At 34.2% G+C, this 14,386-nt stretch overlaps 2 protein-coding genes across 2 annotated transcripts; both read right to left on the bottom strand.

Annotated features, from left to right (window-relative positions):
• Window positions 1-5,310: 5,310 nt before the first annotated feature.
• Window positions 5,311-6,506, bottom strand: LOC25489302 (protein INVOLVED IN DE NOVO 2). Its single transcript, XM_013605217.1, has 4 exons — window positions 6,471-6,506; window positions 6,065-6,334; window positions 5,742-5,960; window positions 5,311-5,622 (listed from the first exon to the last, which is right to left on the bottom strand). The coding sequence occupies exons 1-4, from the start codon at window positions 6,504-6,506 to the stop codon at window positions 5,311-5,313; spliced, it is 837 nt and encodes a 278-aa protein (XP_013460671.1).
• A 2,300-nt stretch (window positions 6,507-8,806) lies between these two features.
• Window positions 8,807-13,394, bottom strand: LOC25489301 (albumin-1). Its single transcript, XM_013605216.3, has 4 exons — window positions 13,257-13,394; window positions 12,306-12,557; window positions 11,054-11,057; window positions 8,807-9,141 (listed from the first exon to the last, which is right to left on the bottom strand). Exons 1-4 carry the CDS (start codon window positions 13,306-13,308, stop codon window positions 9,030-9,032), a joined length of 420 nt encoding a protein of 139 aa, XP_013460670.2. The 5' UTR covers window positions 13,309-13,394; the 3' UTR covers window positions 8,807-9,029.
• Window positions 13,395-14,386: the final 992 nt, after the last annotated feature.

Genomic DNA, 14,386 nt, shown 5'->3' with positions numbered 1-14,386 from the left:
TAACATGTTCCCAAACGCAGGTGTTGAATGCCTTTCGACGACATCTTCTGATCATTACCCATTGTGGCTCACGTGCAAACCGGTTACTGCTGTCAACAGAAATCCACATCGCTTTAAGTTTGAAAATGCGTGGCTTGCTGAACCTGATTTTAAACAACAAGTGCAGCAACGTTGGAAGCTCTATCCTGAAGAAGGTATCACGCAAAAATTGAGTTATTGCGCTGAAGACCTGACTGATTGGAGTCGTAATAACAACAATTTTCGCCGTGACATCAGTAAAGTTCAAAAGAAAATAGAAAAGCTTCGAACTCATGTGACAGCGGCAAATGTCAGCTATTTTAATTCTCTCAAAAATAAGTTGGACAAGCTACTTGTACAGGATGATCTTTTTTGGAAGCAAAGGGCAAAAACATTTTGGTATAAAGAAGGGGATTTAAATACCAAGTTCTTCCATGCAGCAGCTACCTCACGCAGAAAAGTGAACCGCATTGAACACCTCGAAAATTCAAATGGCACCGTTTGTCGAAAAGAGGATGAACTACAAAATATTGCCCGTAATTATTTCTCGCATTTGTTCACTAAACTCCCAAGCACTCGTGCAGATGTAATTTCCAAAGTAGCTACTTCCATCTCTGATGATGATAATTGTTTCTTAACTGCGGCATTTACACTGGAAGAATTCAAAACTGCGGCGTTCTCTATGCAAGCGGACAAATGCCCAGGACCAGATGGGTTTAATCCCGGCTTCTATCAAAATTTTTGGAACATGTGTGGCAGCGAAATTCACAAAGCAGGATGTGAATGGCTTGAAAATGGTGTGTTCCCTCCACATTTGAACTCTACAAACATTGCTTTAATCCCAAAGGGTGATGCTCAGACAACCATGAAAGATTGGCGACCCATTGCTTTATGTAATGTAGTCTACAAGATGGTGGCTAAAGTCCTTGCTAACAGACTCAAAAATGTCCTTGACAAATGCATATCTACATCTCAGTCTGCTTTTGTTCCAGGAAGATCAATCCTTGATAACGCACTTGTGGCTATTGAATTAATTCATTACATGAAGGCAAAAACTAAAGGGTCCCAAGGTGATGTTGCTCTCAAGTTAGACATCAGCAAAGCTTATGATAGATTAGATTGGGAGTATCTCCGTGATATAATGATTCAGATGAGATTTTCAGAGAAGTGGATTCGATGGATTATGCTTTGTGTTGAGACCGTCGATTACACAGTTTTGGTCAATGGTGTACAAGTTGGACCTCTCATTCCGGGTCGTGGTATTCGGCAAGGTGACCCGCTATCACCTTATCTTTTCATTCTCTGTGCTGAAGGATTATCTGCTCTCATTAGGGATGCTGAGAGACGAGGTGTCATTACGGGTACTCGTATTTGCACAAGTGCTCCAGCTATTTCACACCTTCTTTTTGCAGATGATTGTTTCCTCTTTTTCAGAGCTTCTGAACAGGAAGCATCGGTAATGAAGAATATTCTAACTACTTATGAAGCTGCTTCCGGTCAAGCGATCAATTTGCAAAAATCAGAAATGTATTGCAGTAGGAACACTCCCACAGAGTGCCAGAATCGTATCGCAACAACTCTCGGGGTGAAGCAAGTTTTGGGAACAGGAAAGTATCTCGGTCTTCCATCAATGATAGGAAGGAGCAAAAAAGCAACCTTCAAATTTGTTAAAGATCGGATCTGGAATAGAATTAACTCTTGGAGCAGCAGGTGTTTATCGCAAGCAGGGAGGGAGATTCTTATCAAATCTGTACTGCAATCTATACCCTCATACGTCATGAGCATTTTCCTTCTACCGAGCACTTTCATTGGTGAAATTGAGAAGATGCTTAACGCCTTCTGGTGGGGTCACAACTCTGCAAATTCACGAGGCATGCATTGGTTATCTTGGGAACGCCTCTCTGTTCCTAAAACTTTTGGAGGTATGGGTTTCAAAAGTCTCCGAGCTTTTAATTTGGCCATGATCGGAAAGCAGGCCTGGAAGTTGATAAGCAACCCGGATTCTTTGATCACTAAATTACTCAAAGCTAAATATTTTCCGCATAGTGACTATTTTAGTGCTTCTATAGGACACAACCCAAGTTATGTCTGGAGAAGCTTGTGGTCTGTTAGAGATTATCTTAAGCATGGTTTAAAGTGGAGTATTGGAATGGGAGAAACCATCTCAGTGTGGAATCAACCGTGGTTAAAAGATCCGCTTTGTCTTCAGCCTGTTACAGAAGTGCAGATCATGTGGGATGCTCTTACTGTTGGTCATCTTTTCAAGCCAAACACAAAGGAGTGGAATGAGAATTTTATCCGGTATGTGTTTAATGCTGAAACATCGAATCAGATTCTACAAACTCCCCTTTTACAATCAGTTCAAGTAGATAAAGCAACTTGGAGATTTGAAAAGAATGGCTTGTACTCGGTACGCAGCGCATATCGAGAGATTATCAATAGAAACGATGTTCTGCTCCAGCATAGGGTTCCAGGGAAATGGAATATAATTTGGAACCTTAAACTCCCACCGAAGATTAAGAATTTTTTGTGGCGTGTATGTCGAAATTGCTTACCAACTCGTATGCGGTTGATCACAAAAGGAGTTCAGTGCCCCCCAACTTGTGCCATATGCAACAATCATGAGGAAGATGGGAAACATCTGTTTTTTGCGTGTAGTAAGAGTGTTGGGTGTTGGCAGCGACTGGGTTTTTGGCCTTCAATTCAGCAGATTTGGTCTCATAACGCCTTTTGTGCTGATATAATTTTTTCTTTACTCCAACAGCTAGACATCGCTCATCAGCAGATTTTTGCGGTTACCCTTTGGAGCTTATGGAGACACAGGAACAATAAAGTGTGGAATAATATCGTAGAAACAACAGAGGAGATTGGTGACCGAGCGGTGGCTTTCCTAAATAGTTGGAAGGCCGCGCAAGAGACAAGGATTCGTAGCTCACCAGCAAACCCGCATTTCGACATAAGTAAGTGGTCAAAACCAAGTGTTGGGAGATTCAAGTGCAATGTTGATGCTGCCTTTTCTGCTTCTCTCCATAGAGTAGGCTTTGGAGCTTGCATTCGAGATGCAAATGGAAATCATGTTATAAGCCGTACTGAGTGTTTCACACCTTTACTTGATGTGGAAATGGGAGAAGCTATAGGACTCCTACATGCTATGCGATGGGCGAAAGACCTAAATTTAGTAAATATGGATTTTGAAACAGACTCAAAAGTGGTGGTAGAGAATATCTATAAGGGGGATGGTGTCTCAGATTTCATGGCCATAATACACGATTGTAGACATCTTTTAATGACTGATTTAGCGAACTCTGATGTGAAGTTCATTAGGAGACAAGCCAATAGTGCTGCCCATAATCTAGCTAGGGAAGCACTAAATCATGCTAGTTTCCATTATCATCTTAATATTCCACATTGTATTCATACTTTAATTAATAATGAAAAGCTATAAGCTTCTTTCCGTCAAAAAAAAAAAAAAACTTACTATATTTTGAAATTTTTACATTTGCTAATTTACAAAGGATGATAGGAAAACACAACTAAATGGCTTAATTGCACATTCACAAAAAATAGTCATTCATCTTAAAAAAATGGACATGCTAGTGTTCTTAAAGCATAAGTTAAGAAGTTAAAAATAGAATTAATTAATAAATACATAAGTTAAAAAAATAAAATTAAAAATTTTTAAAATTAAGAATGCATAATTTTCAATATTTTATTTTTACTTTTGATTTCTTATCATAAGTTAGTACCATTTTAAAAAAAAAATAGCCATTTGCTTTTTTAAAACAAACTTTTTTGGTCCCTCATAAATCATTTATATTGCTTCCTCTAGTTTCAAATCAAATAAAGATTTTTTTTTTCAATTTAATTGAATAACTAATATTTAGTAAATATAGACCGAATATAAAAGTTACTGTATTCATGAAGAAAAAAATATTGTTTATATTGAAACCGGGGAAAGTATTACATAGTGGTTGGAATAGATAAAGTTAGCCGTTAAACCCAAACCTTGCCAGAATTTTTAATGCAAGGAGAAAGTTAAAACATTTTAAGAAATCTATCTAACAATAGATGTGAGATTACGTGCCATAATAAAGTCTTTTAGACCTAACAAATTAAAGTATCGACTTGCCAACGTTCCACACGGTTTGAGCGCAAATAATATTGCCAAACACTACAAGCTAAAAATAAAACGTTGGACTCGCAGCTCTATAAACATGGATACATGCTACCAAATTGCGATGCAAGAAGTTTCTCTGTGACTCTAGTTAATCAGTAGTGCTATATACAACGAAGCCGGTTTCCCCGAATGTATAGCGAAGCAATCCACCGATAAAAAAAACAGGCTTCACGGAAATCACGGGGAGTCAATATGCAAAATGGAAGTCAACAAAAACGGCTTGGTAGAAAACACACGTCACGATGGGTCGTGAAATTGAAATTCACAATTAATAGTGCTAATATTGTATCCCTTATACCTAATTCTCTTGCTTGAATTGATCAGACCCGAACTTAGTGTGTATCTATGTTTTGTCTAACGTTGCGGCAAAAGTTGTTGCACTCTCAATGGTAGAAAGACTGGTATACTACTCTATATGATATTGATCAAATATATAGGTTGGAAAATGGGTCAGCGTTGTTTGTCCAGACCCATATAATCTTGAACATCGTACAAATGAGCTAATTTAGACGGAGTGGCTTTTGGAATCTCCTGGTTTTACTTAGGCTACTCTTTATGACCTACTTGGGTGTATGGTTTTGCATAATGATTCTTTTGTCCATATAGTTTAAGCATATGATTGGTTATCCTTCCAACCTTTCATGGAAGTTATCAATATAGTTGAGCTAGATGTTATCAATACAATCTTCACATAACAAATGCGAGTTATTACTAATACCCCAAATGCGTCTAAATGTGTGTATGCCAAAAGAGAAAATTAGAGACTCCTTGATGTTTCTCTCAATTGTATTGAACTTTGATCTTCCACTTTACTTTATTTCCAGTACAAAAGTAAATTTGATAGGATATATTTCTTGTTTACATGCATTTGGAGTTAAAAAGCCATTCATATATGTGAAGTATTCATGATTTATGATAATTTCTGACAACTAGAAAATGCTTAGCTGAAGACTAGATTAATGCAATATTCATTTTCATAAGTTCTATTTCATTCAATGAGCAAAGTAGATATAGGAGCAAGCCAATAGGGAATTCCTTGGATACAACATAGATTCTTTTTAACAATTCACAATTGTATTGATTCATAATCCAATAGTGACTTTCCCTTTCTTCTACTATAACTTTCTAATCCTGTTTCTCTTGGAGCGCTGCCTTTGTGGAATAAATCTAAAATGGTCATTATCAGCTGGGTCACCGTTCCCCCTCTTGCGTTTATTAGATCGATTTTGAAACAGAAACTCTACTCCTTCCTGCAATGTTGCTCTCCTTTTCTTTTCATAGTTCCATAATTCAAATAGAGGGTATTCACCACTAGAATCGTTTTCATTTTTCTCTATCAAAGCTGCCACTATATCATTATATGCTGCTTGACCGATTCTTTTCTTCAGCCGATTCAACTTTCCATGTGTATCGTTAATTATAACTTGCTATAATAAAAAAAAATAAAAATAAAGGGTCCATCGATCAAATATTTCCTGTCCTATGTAATAAAACAAGCAACAGATGAACCAAATTCGATTAAAAGTAACAGGAGTTAGAACTATACCTTAGCTACCCCATCAACGAAAACAATTTTGACTGGATTCCAATTTGTGTCCTTTATATTTTCGACCCATAAAGAACACAGTCTTGAAGCTCTAATTTCAGCTTCATCTGCATTGTATCTTTTCTTCATAGCATTGATGAATGGTTTGGTATTGAGGTCCCTAATTCTCTTCACACCAATATGCTCATCATCACTAATATTTGATATTTCTTTAAAAATCTATAAGATGCCAAAACAATTAGTCATTAATTACTGGCAAGAAATAAAGAAATAATAATTGATTCAACAAATGAGTAAACTTCAAAGACAAAACAAATAATTACATGAATCAATATTTTTCGAGCATATTGCAACTCATCATTACTCTTATGCTCCTTAATGATTAGTTTTTGGTTAAATTCTTCTAACTCTTCAAGTGACTCTTCTTTGTCTCTCAAATTCATCAGCAAAGCATCTACCTTCATCCGAAGTTCGTCATTTTCAAAGTCCTTCAATCGACCTAGTGATGCATTTAGTTGTTGAATCTCCAGTTCCAGCTTTTGTTTCATATTCACATGCTTTTCAAGCTCAACGGTTTTATCCTTCAGCTTTTCCTATTTTAATAGGATGAATAATGAAATCACATTTTAGAAAAAGCAGAACAAAATGCATTCAATAAAACAAAATAAATATCTCTACGGTGAATAAAACCAATAAGTAAAAAACAAAAACGAAAAAACAGTTTAGAACCTTGAGACGTTTTTCAGTTTCAGAAATTGTAGACATTGATTGATAAGAAAGGAACACGTGAGCAAATTCTCTTTACAAAATGCTAAGTCCCTTCACGATGCAAATGAAGACCGGTGGAGGAGTACACAATTTATAAGAACACGAGAACAAAGTCTCATTAATGCTGTTAACATATGTATTGTGTGTATAATGTGTCGTTTCCTTTTCCTTTTCCTTTTTACTAGTTACTTGTAACTAATGTAAGTAATGAGTATTGAACATGCATTGGCTACAAAAGCATCCTTAATTAATTTCGCTCCTCCCAAAATATCAAGGCCACAAGCAACACGAGACCTTTGAGTTTTTGGTCGAGTGAATCATAAAAAGTGTACTGTTTAGGTTATTTGGTAAAAACGGTAGATAGTCGATAAATTAATCCATAGATATTTCGGGAGGCATAGATTATATCATAGTTTTAAAATTCGGCTCGGTCATCGACTCGGCGGGGGTACTGGGTCAATGGGTCAATGGTCGAACCACTGAGTCATTGGTCGAACCGCATGACTGAATCGGAACCACTCGGATGACTCGGTTAGATAACTCGGTCCTTAGATTAAATTTATATAGTTATTTAACCGGATTAACTCGGATTGAATCGGTGACTCGGTCACTTTAGAAACTAAAATAATTAATGAGTGTTGTAATTTAAAAAAGGTTTACATTTAAGGACAAAAATAAAATCAAATGGGTGTTTAAATATATGGACGAAGAGAGTAATACATATTCAAATAAATATAGTAAAATAAAAAAATTCTTTCAAAAAAAATATTGTAAAAAAAATATTTATTAAAATATTTGAGATGTCGGACAATAATATTTAAATGATAAGAGTGTGCTTGGTTACTTAAAAAAAATAGAGTCCTAAAAAACACTGTTTAGTTATTATATATAAATAATAAGAAGTAATTTTAAAACAAAAGAGGATCATGTTGGAGTGGATAAGTGATTGCCTTGCAAGCTGCGGGACGTGGGTTCAACACCTAGTGCTGCCTTTTTTTGGCTTAATTAATTCAATTACATGACTGATCCGTTTATCAACTCGAACCGGTTCCTGGTCGGACCGGTTCAACCGGCCGGTCCGGTCTGATTTTCAAAACTATGGATTATATAGATCAATATTTATATTTTTTATCCCGAAATATACTGAATAACGAATAAATATAATATCTCATATTTTGACTTAGTTCGGGCATGACCATGCAATTTTACCGTATGTTTCATCAAGAGGCCTAAAGAATAAAGATATATCTTCTCTTTTGAGGAGGGACAAATCTCATCTAGGACACTCATGTCTCTCACCATGATTCGTCAAGTATCCATTAACCACGTTATGATTATCCTTTTACAGACAACGTTTGAATGTCAATAAAACACTTGAGTCCACATCTAGGGATCATAGTGGTTTCAGGTCTAAGAGTGGTATAGACCATTATCATTATGAGAATATCTTACGTTCTTTTATGGGAACAAAATATTTTAACGCCACACGTCATAATTAAATAAAGGGTCTTGTTAACGAGTGTTCGGGGCACTCGTTAAGCATTCCAAAAGAAGAAATTATTCTATAAAAAAGTCAAACATTTCAATTTTTAATGCATTGATTACAAAAAATTTCAAAAAAAAAATTACTATTAAAAGGTATTAAAGAGTGCTCCAGAGACACTCGTTAACATTTCTCTTAAATAAAAGCATGTTCACCTTCCATATTAATTGACATTTTCATTTCTTTTGAAAAATGGAGAGGATCCCAACACTTTTAAAGGATCTTAAAAAGCAAGTTTTTATGAAAATTGATATATTTTATATATTAAAAATTGAAGTATTTGATTTTTTAAGGAATGATATCTTTAAAGAGTGTTTCGGGACACTTATTAACAAGCGTTTTGTTTTATTACAAAAAAATTAATTTGATTTGTTTTATAGTGGATAATTAAATGATATGGTAAAAGAAAAAAGACTTTCATACGTAAAAACTTAGAAAACATTTCCTTTATTTTACGTCAGATGTTCGATCAGTTCCTAGTCTATATTTTAATGTGTAATTTAAGTGATGGTAGACTTTCATAGAGACATGAACATTTTTTCATATAAACTGCTCATTTCTCGTATGTTATCAAATTGGGCAAAGAAACACCTTAGATTGTCTAAAAAATTCAAGCAATTTGAATGACAAAAAACATTAGAAGTATCTCTTTGAAAGGAAGAGTAGTGGCCATTGTTAGTTAAGAAAACAACACAACGTTTTTAAAGTGTGGAGTTCTATTTTGCATGTCATGTGGTTTTTTGTGTATGGATAATTTGGAAACAGAAGAACACATAAATTTCAACCATAAGGAAGACCAAATAAAGCTACTCTCTTTTAGGTCTAACAAAAGCATAAGACATGCTGATGAAAGGCAAAACCATGCTCATACATCATTATTGAAATTTGGATGGAAATTAAGAAGCCTATTTATTTAAAGTAGTACATAGATGCATAATATATATCTAGCATCGTAGGCTTTTTTTGACATATCAATATTAAGCGGGAAGAGACATCTTCAAGAAGTCTTTCTTGAACTTATAGGTAGAGGCCATCTTGTATGCGTCTTGTGCTTCAGAGACAGAGGCAAAACAGAAGCCATATTTGATACTCCATCCGTCCCGAATAAGTGATCTACTTGACCATTTCACACAGATTAAGAAAAGTATAAAGATGAAAGAAATAGAGTGATATTTTTACTGAATTGCCCTTATTATTATTTTTAAACCTTCACTTTTAAATAATAATTACTTTAATTGTTCCACTACAAACTTTTACTGCAACCAATGAATAAACTTTGCTCTACATGGCAAAGCTACGTAGCTGTTAGATACCAATATGCCTATGCCACGAAACTTGTAGCAATAAACCAAATTCTGATTGGCTTAGTTGTAGTGTAAACCAACCTTTAATGCACCAATCTAAATCCTTAGCCAAAGTTTGATTGCTTTACTTTAACCACTAATGCACTCTCAAAATGCTTAACCAAAATTTCATTTTTAGTTTAAATTTCCCACCAAAACATTAATCAAAATTTCAATCTTATTTTAAATTTCCCACCAACTTTACTCTATAAAAACTTGCAATAGTGGTGATAAACATATCATATGTGCAAAACATTTTAGAAAATGTCTTTGAGAGAAATAAATTTAAATGAAAATATTATCAATTTTTATGAAGACAACCAAGATGAAAAAGAATACCACATACCCGATTTGAATGCTAGTGTTGAAGAATTAGACATTAGTTTCAATCAATGTCCTTCTACTTCAACAATTCAATTTTCTTCACCAAGTCATTTTTCTTTTGACTTGAATGATGAGCTATTTATGGAAGATGGTACACAAATAGGAAGTGTTGCTACAATCAAATTCAAATAATGGTATGTGTAGATTATTTGTATAAATTCAAATTCAAGTGTTGCTACAATCACTTGCAATTTTTTATCTTACGTAGTACGATATATTCTCATAGGAGTATTTATTTTTTACACTATACATTTATTTATTTTACCACTAATGTTTATATATATTCTCAGATGATCCACTGCCTCAATCACAATTTCCTTTTGGTATATGTATACATTTTTCCTTAATCACAATTTCATTTTGGCATGCACTATTAGATCTATTGCTATAGTTTTTGAACAATCTATTTGAATAATTTACTATTAGATCTATTGCTATAGTTTTTGAACTATGAATATTTTATTATTTACATGCGAAAATATTGTTAACGAAGTGACAAATTTGCAATCAACACAAGCATCAACAGGGAAGAAAAATTTGTGTAATGTAGATAGAATGGCAGTATATAATGCTCTTTTGGGTAAGAGTATTGAAGGAAAACTCATGAGAGGGGCACTTGAATCGGTGGGATCTAAATTTTCAGTTTCAAGAAGTACTGTTCAACGTATTTGGAGGCAAGGAAAAAATAGTGGTGTGCATGTCAATGTGTCACATAAAAAGGCCAAAATATGTGGTCGTGAGAAAATTGAACTTGATTTGAATAAAATCCGTGAGCTTCCTTTACGTCAAAGAACAACTATTCAATCTATTGCTTGTGCATTGAATATTGGTAAGAGCACTTTGCATAGGTATCTAAGGTTGGGACTCATTCGAAGGCATTCAAATGCTATAAAGCCTTTGTAAAAAGAAGAAAACAAAAGAGCTAGATTGCAATTTTGTTTATCAATGTTTGATGGTGTTAGCTTACCACATGATCCAATTTTTTCAGGGATGCATAACATCATTTATATCGATGAGAAGTGGTTTTATATGACGAAAAAGTGCGAGAATTATCATTTAGTACACGATGAAGAAGAGCCCATGCGCACATGTAAAAGCAAGAGTTTTATTGAAAAGGTCACGTTCTTAGTTGCTATAGCTCGTCCAAGGTTTGATGCAAATGGGAATGAAACATTTTCCGGGAAAATTGGTGTATTTCCGCTTGTCACACAAGTGCCGGCTAAAAGGAATAGCATTAATAGAGCAGCGGGGACACTAGAAACTAAACCAATAACTTCGGTTACAAAACAAGTGATAAAGTCATGCTTGATTGAACAAGTTTTACCTGCCATCATGGAAAAATGGCCAAGAGAGGATATAGGGTCTCCAATATTCATTCAACAAGACAATGCAAGAACACATATTGATTGTGATGATGAGGATTTTCGCCGAGCCGCATTGCAAAGTGGATTTGACATTCGTTTAATGTGTCAACCGGCAAATTCTCCAGATTTAAATATTTTAGATCTTGAATATTTTAGTGCTATCCGATCCTTACAACATAAAGAGTCTCCTAATTCGGTTGATGAACTTGTGAAAGCGGTGGAGAAATCTTTTGAAGCATTTTCAGCGGTGAAGTCAAATCGTATTTTGTAACATATTCTTCACTTCTTCTTTGATTTCAGGATCTTCATTTTCTTCAATATGTTCAACTTCTTCCTCATGCAACTCTCCTTCTTCTAAACCTTCATTTTCTTCAATATGAAAAACTTCTTCCTCATGCATCTCTTCTTCTTCTAAACCTTCATCTTCTTCAATAGGCAACTCATTCAAATCAAAATCATGATGTGCAGGCAAATTTAAATCTATATCCAATACAACTCTATTATTGTCTGCAAAGTCTTCAATATCTTCTTCAATCTCTCTCTCTAAAGAGTCTTCCACTATCTCTTCTTCAAAACCTTCATTATCTTCTTCAATATTGTTATCCATATCTAATGAATCTTCTACTATCTCTTCTTCCAAGTTTTCATTGTCTTCTTCAATATCACTCTCCAAATCTAATGAGTCTTTTACAAACTCTTCTTCCAAATCTTCATTATCTTGTTCAATGTCCATGTCCAATTTCAAAGAATCTTCCACTCTTTCTTCTCCAAAGTTTTCATGATCTTCAATTCCAGCATTATCTATCTCTGGTTGAGTTGACATAAGTAGTTCTTAATTTGTGGGATGGGTATTTTTTGCAAATTGTTGTTATGGATGGGATGAGTATTTATTTCTATGTTGTGTGACTGTCTATTTCCTTAGCCGTTTTGCAGTTCACAGTTATTGGCCAATTTTCCATGCTAGACAATGCTTAATTACGTGAAGTAGTAAGCATGCTTGGCACTCAATGGAGCTGACACACTTTTTTTACATGGAGACCATACAAGCAATTATAAGGGGTAAAATTGTCAAATTTTGCTTTAAAATTTGAGAAGGTCAAGTATTTAGGGACAATTTTTTTTTACAAATAGGTCACTTATTCAGGGACGGAGGGAGTATCATAATTGAGAAAACGAGCACAATAATTCCCACTACCCTTTTTTGTGCATTCATCATGAGACCAACATAACTTAGGTTCCTCAACCTTCCTCTGAAAATTCCCACTTACCAAATTGGGATTTTCGCATGTACCCACATAACAACCGTACACATAATCATGGGTTACGCATTTACAACCGCTAGCACAGAGTCCTAAAAAGGTACCGCAATCACCTCTACATTCTTTTGCTTCTACTTTCTTCATCGGAAACATTACTGTAAAGAACAAAGCTAATTAAAGTTTGAACAACATACATATACCATTATTATAATAATAAAATTAGCGACCAATTTTAGAGAGGAAAATACTGAAATTTATCACTTCGCGCGCTAAATTTTGTGGAAAATGATTTCATATTTTCCTTCACTTAAATTTTGTGGGTAATTGAGATTTTTGGCCAAGGACAGGGGAAAGCATATAATTTCCACATATGACGTGGCTGTTAGTTGATAATTCAAGTTTGCTAGTGATCTAATCAAGCTTGTTTGGTTAATTACATTAGAAATCTTTAGTTTGTTACAAATTTACTAGATATTAGCTTAAGGTTGTTAGGGTTTGTTATAAGACTTGTACTTCAAGCAACCTAGCATAATCATGTTTATAAGCTACTTTCATGTGTATTTTCACATATCAAGGAATTTACAACTTCAATACTTCCATTCTCTTCATTCACCTATTCTTCTCATTCTCTCTAATTCAACAAATTCAAAACCCTAGAAAAACCCTAAGCTTGTTCATCAAGCTATAGCTTCGTTAACAGTATAGCTGCGCTAACAGTGGCTTCAAAGTTTAAAATTAGATGAGAGTACGCTATATTTGAGAGTAGATTCTGATTAATTTCTCATAATTTCGAAAATATAAATAGAAATGTATGCATGGTATATATTGGTAAGAAAGATAATTGAAATACATACAGAATGCAGCAAGCAAGAGGACAGCAAAAGAAGCTAGCTTAACATTAGACATTGGTTGATCAAATGAAAGAACCGGATACAATATATATTTTGTTTGTAAATTATGAACTCAACTTTGTATTGCATTTCTTCATTTCTTGCATGCATGCAATTTATAAACAAAGTAATGGATCCTGAAATTGTCTTATTAAATTCAAAAGCGAGGGACACGAGGTTAATTTAATAACCATTCCCACCACGTTACACAAGCTGATGTGATTGTTAACGACTTCTATATGGTCCCTCCCCCCTCTGAAAAGAAAAAACTTCCATATATGCTTATCTATTATTCTGTACAAGGATCGACTACTACTACAATAACTCGTGATTTAACTTCATAAAAAATAAGCTGAAAAATAAAATAAATAAACATTATAGACATATAAAGATTGGCGACTTGACATCAACATCTTAATATGTAATGCCAATAGTCCGCACGCAAGTTATTTTCAAGGGAAATGAGAACTCATATAAAAGTCTTTACCAAAGCAAGTGAATCCCCATTTTCCAAGTGATTACCACAAGGTAGATAGTCACTCTGTTTTAAAATACATGTAATATATAAAAGCAAATGTTAGCGGATAAGGATGTTCAATTAGTCTCGGTCAATATTTACAAAATATAAATTAATTATAGATAATAAAATCTCTCTCTCTCTCTCTCTCATACAAAAAAATTACTATAGTATTTTAGGGATTGTATGAATGATCAAAGGATATGATACCATCATGTAGGTTGGTATTATTATTTGGGTACGGTTGATCTGTCTGAGTGTAAGGTTGATCATCAAAGTCTCAATCACTCTAGAGAGAAAACACATCTTACCCTGGCCTTCTTCCCCCTCCATCTTCTTACACCACATGTTTAGCATTAAGTGTTTAATAAATTAACTTTAGGTGCAACAATTTAGTGGAATAAGCTTCAATTAATTTAACTGTGTTACGAAAATATTTATATATTAATAAAATGAAAATTGTATCATATTTGTCTCTTTATTTTTTTGTCTATTTACATAGATTTTATTTTCTTATCATTTTTCATTATGTAATATACATCACGGTGATTCTTACAATAGCAATACAAAGATTCAT

Source organism: Medicago truncatula, chromosome 3, assembly GCF_003473485.1.
Source record: "Medicago truncatula cultivar Jemalong A17 chromosome 3, MtrunA17r5.0-ANR, whole genome shotgun sequence".
NCBI classification, from domain to species: domain Eukaryota; kingdom Viridiplantae; phylum Streptophyta; class Magnoliopsida; order Fabales; family Fabaceae; genus Medicago; species Medicago truncatula.
The sequence above is the reverse complement of the archived record's forward strand: the minus strand, read 5'-3'. Positions and strand labels throughout refer to the sequence as shown.

Coding starts and splice junctions, on each gene's coding strand:
- LOC25489302 (XM_013605217.1), bottom strand. CDS start 6,506: ATGTCTACAATTTCTGAAACTGAAAAACGTCTCAAG. Junction 5,961..6,064: donor CTCGAAAAATATTGATTCAT/GTAATTATTTGT, acceptor GGCATCTTATAG/ATTTTTAAAGAAATATCAAA. Junction 5,623..5,741: donor TCGTTGATGGGGTAGCTAAG/GTATAGTTCTAA, acceptor TTTTTATTATAG/CAAGTTATAATTAACGATAC.
- LOC25489301 (XM_013605216.3), bottom strand. CDS start 13,308: ATGTCTAATGTTAAGCTAGCTTCTTTTGCTGTCCTCTTGCTTGCTGCA. Junction 12,558..13,256: donor CCTCTTGCTTGCTGCATTCT/GTATGTATTTCA, acceptor TGTTCTTTACAG/TAATGTTTCCGATGAAGAAA.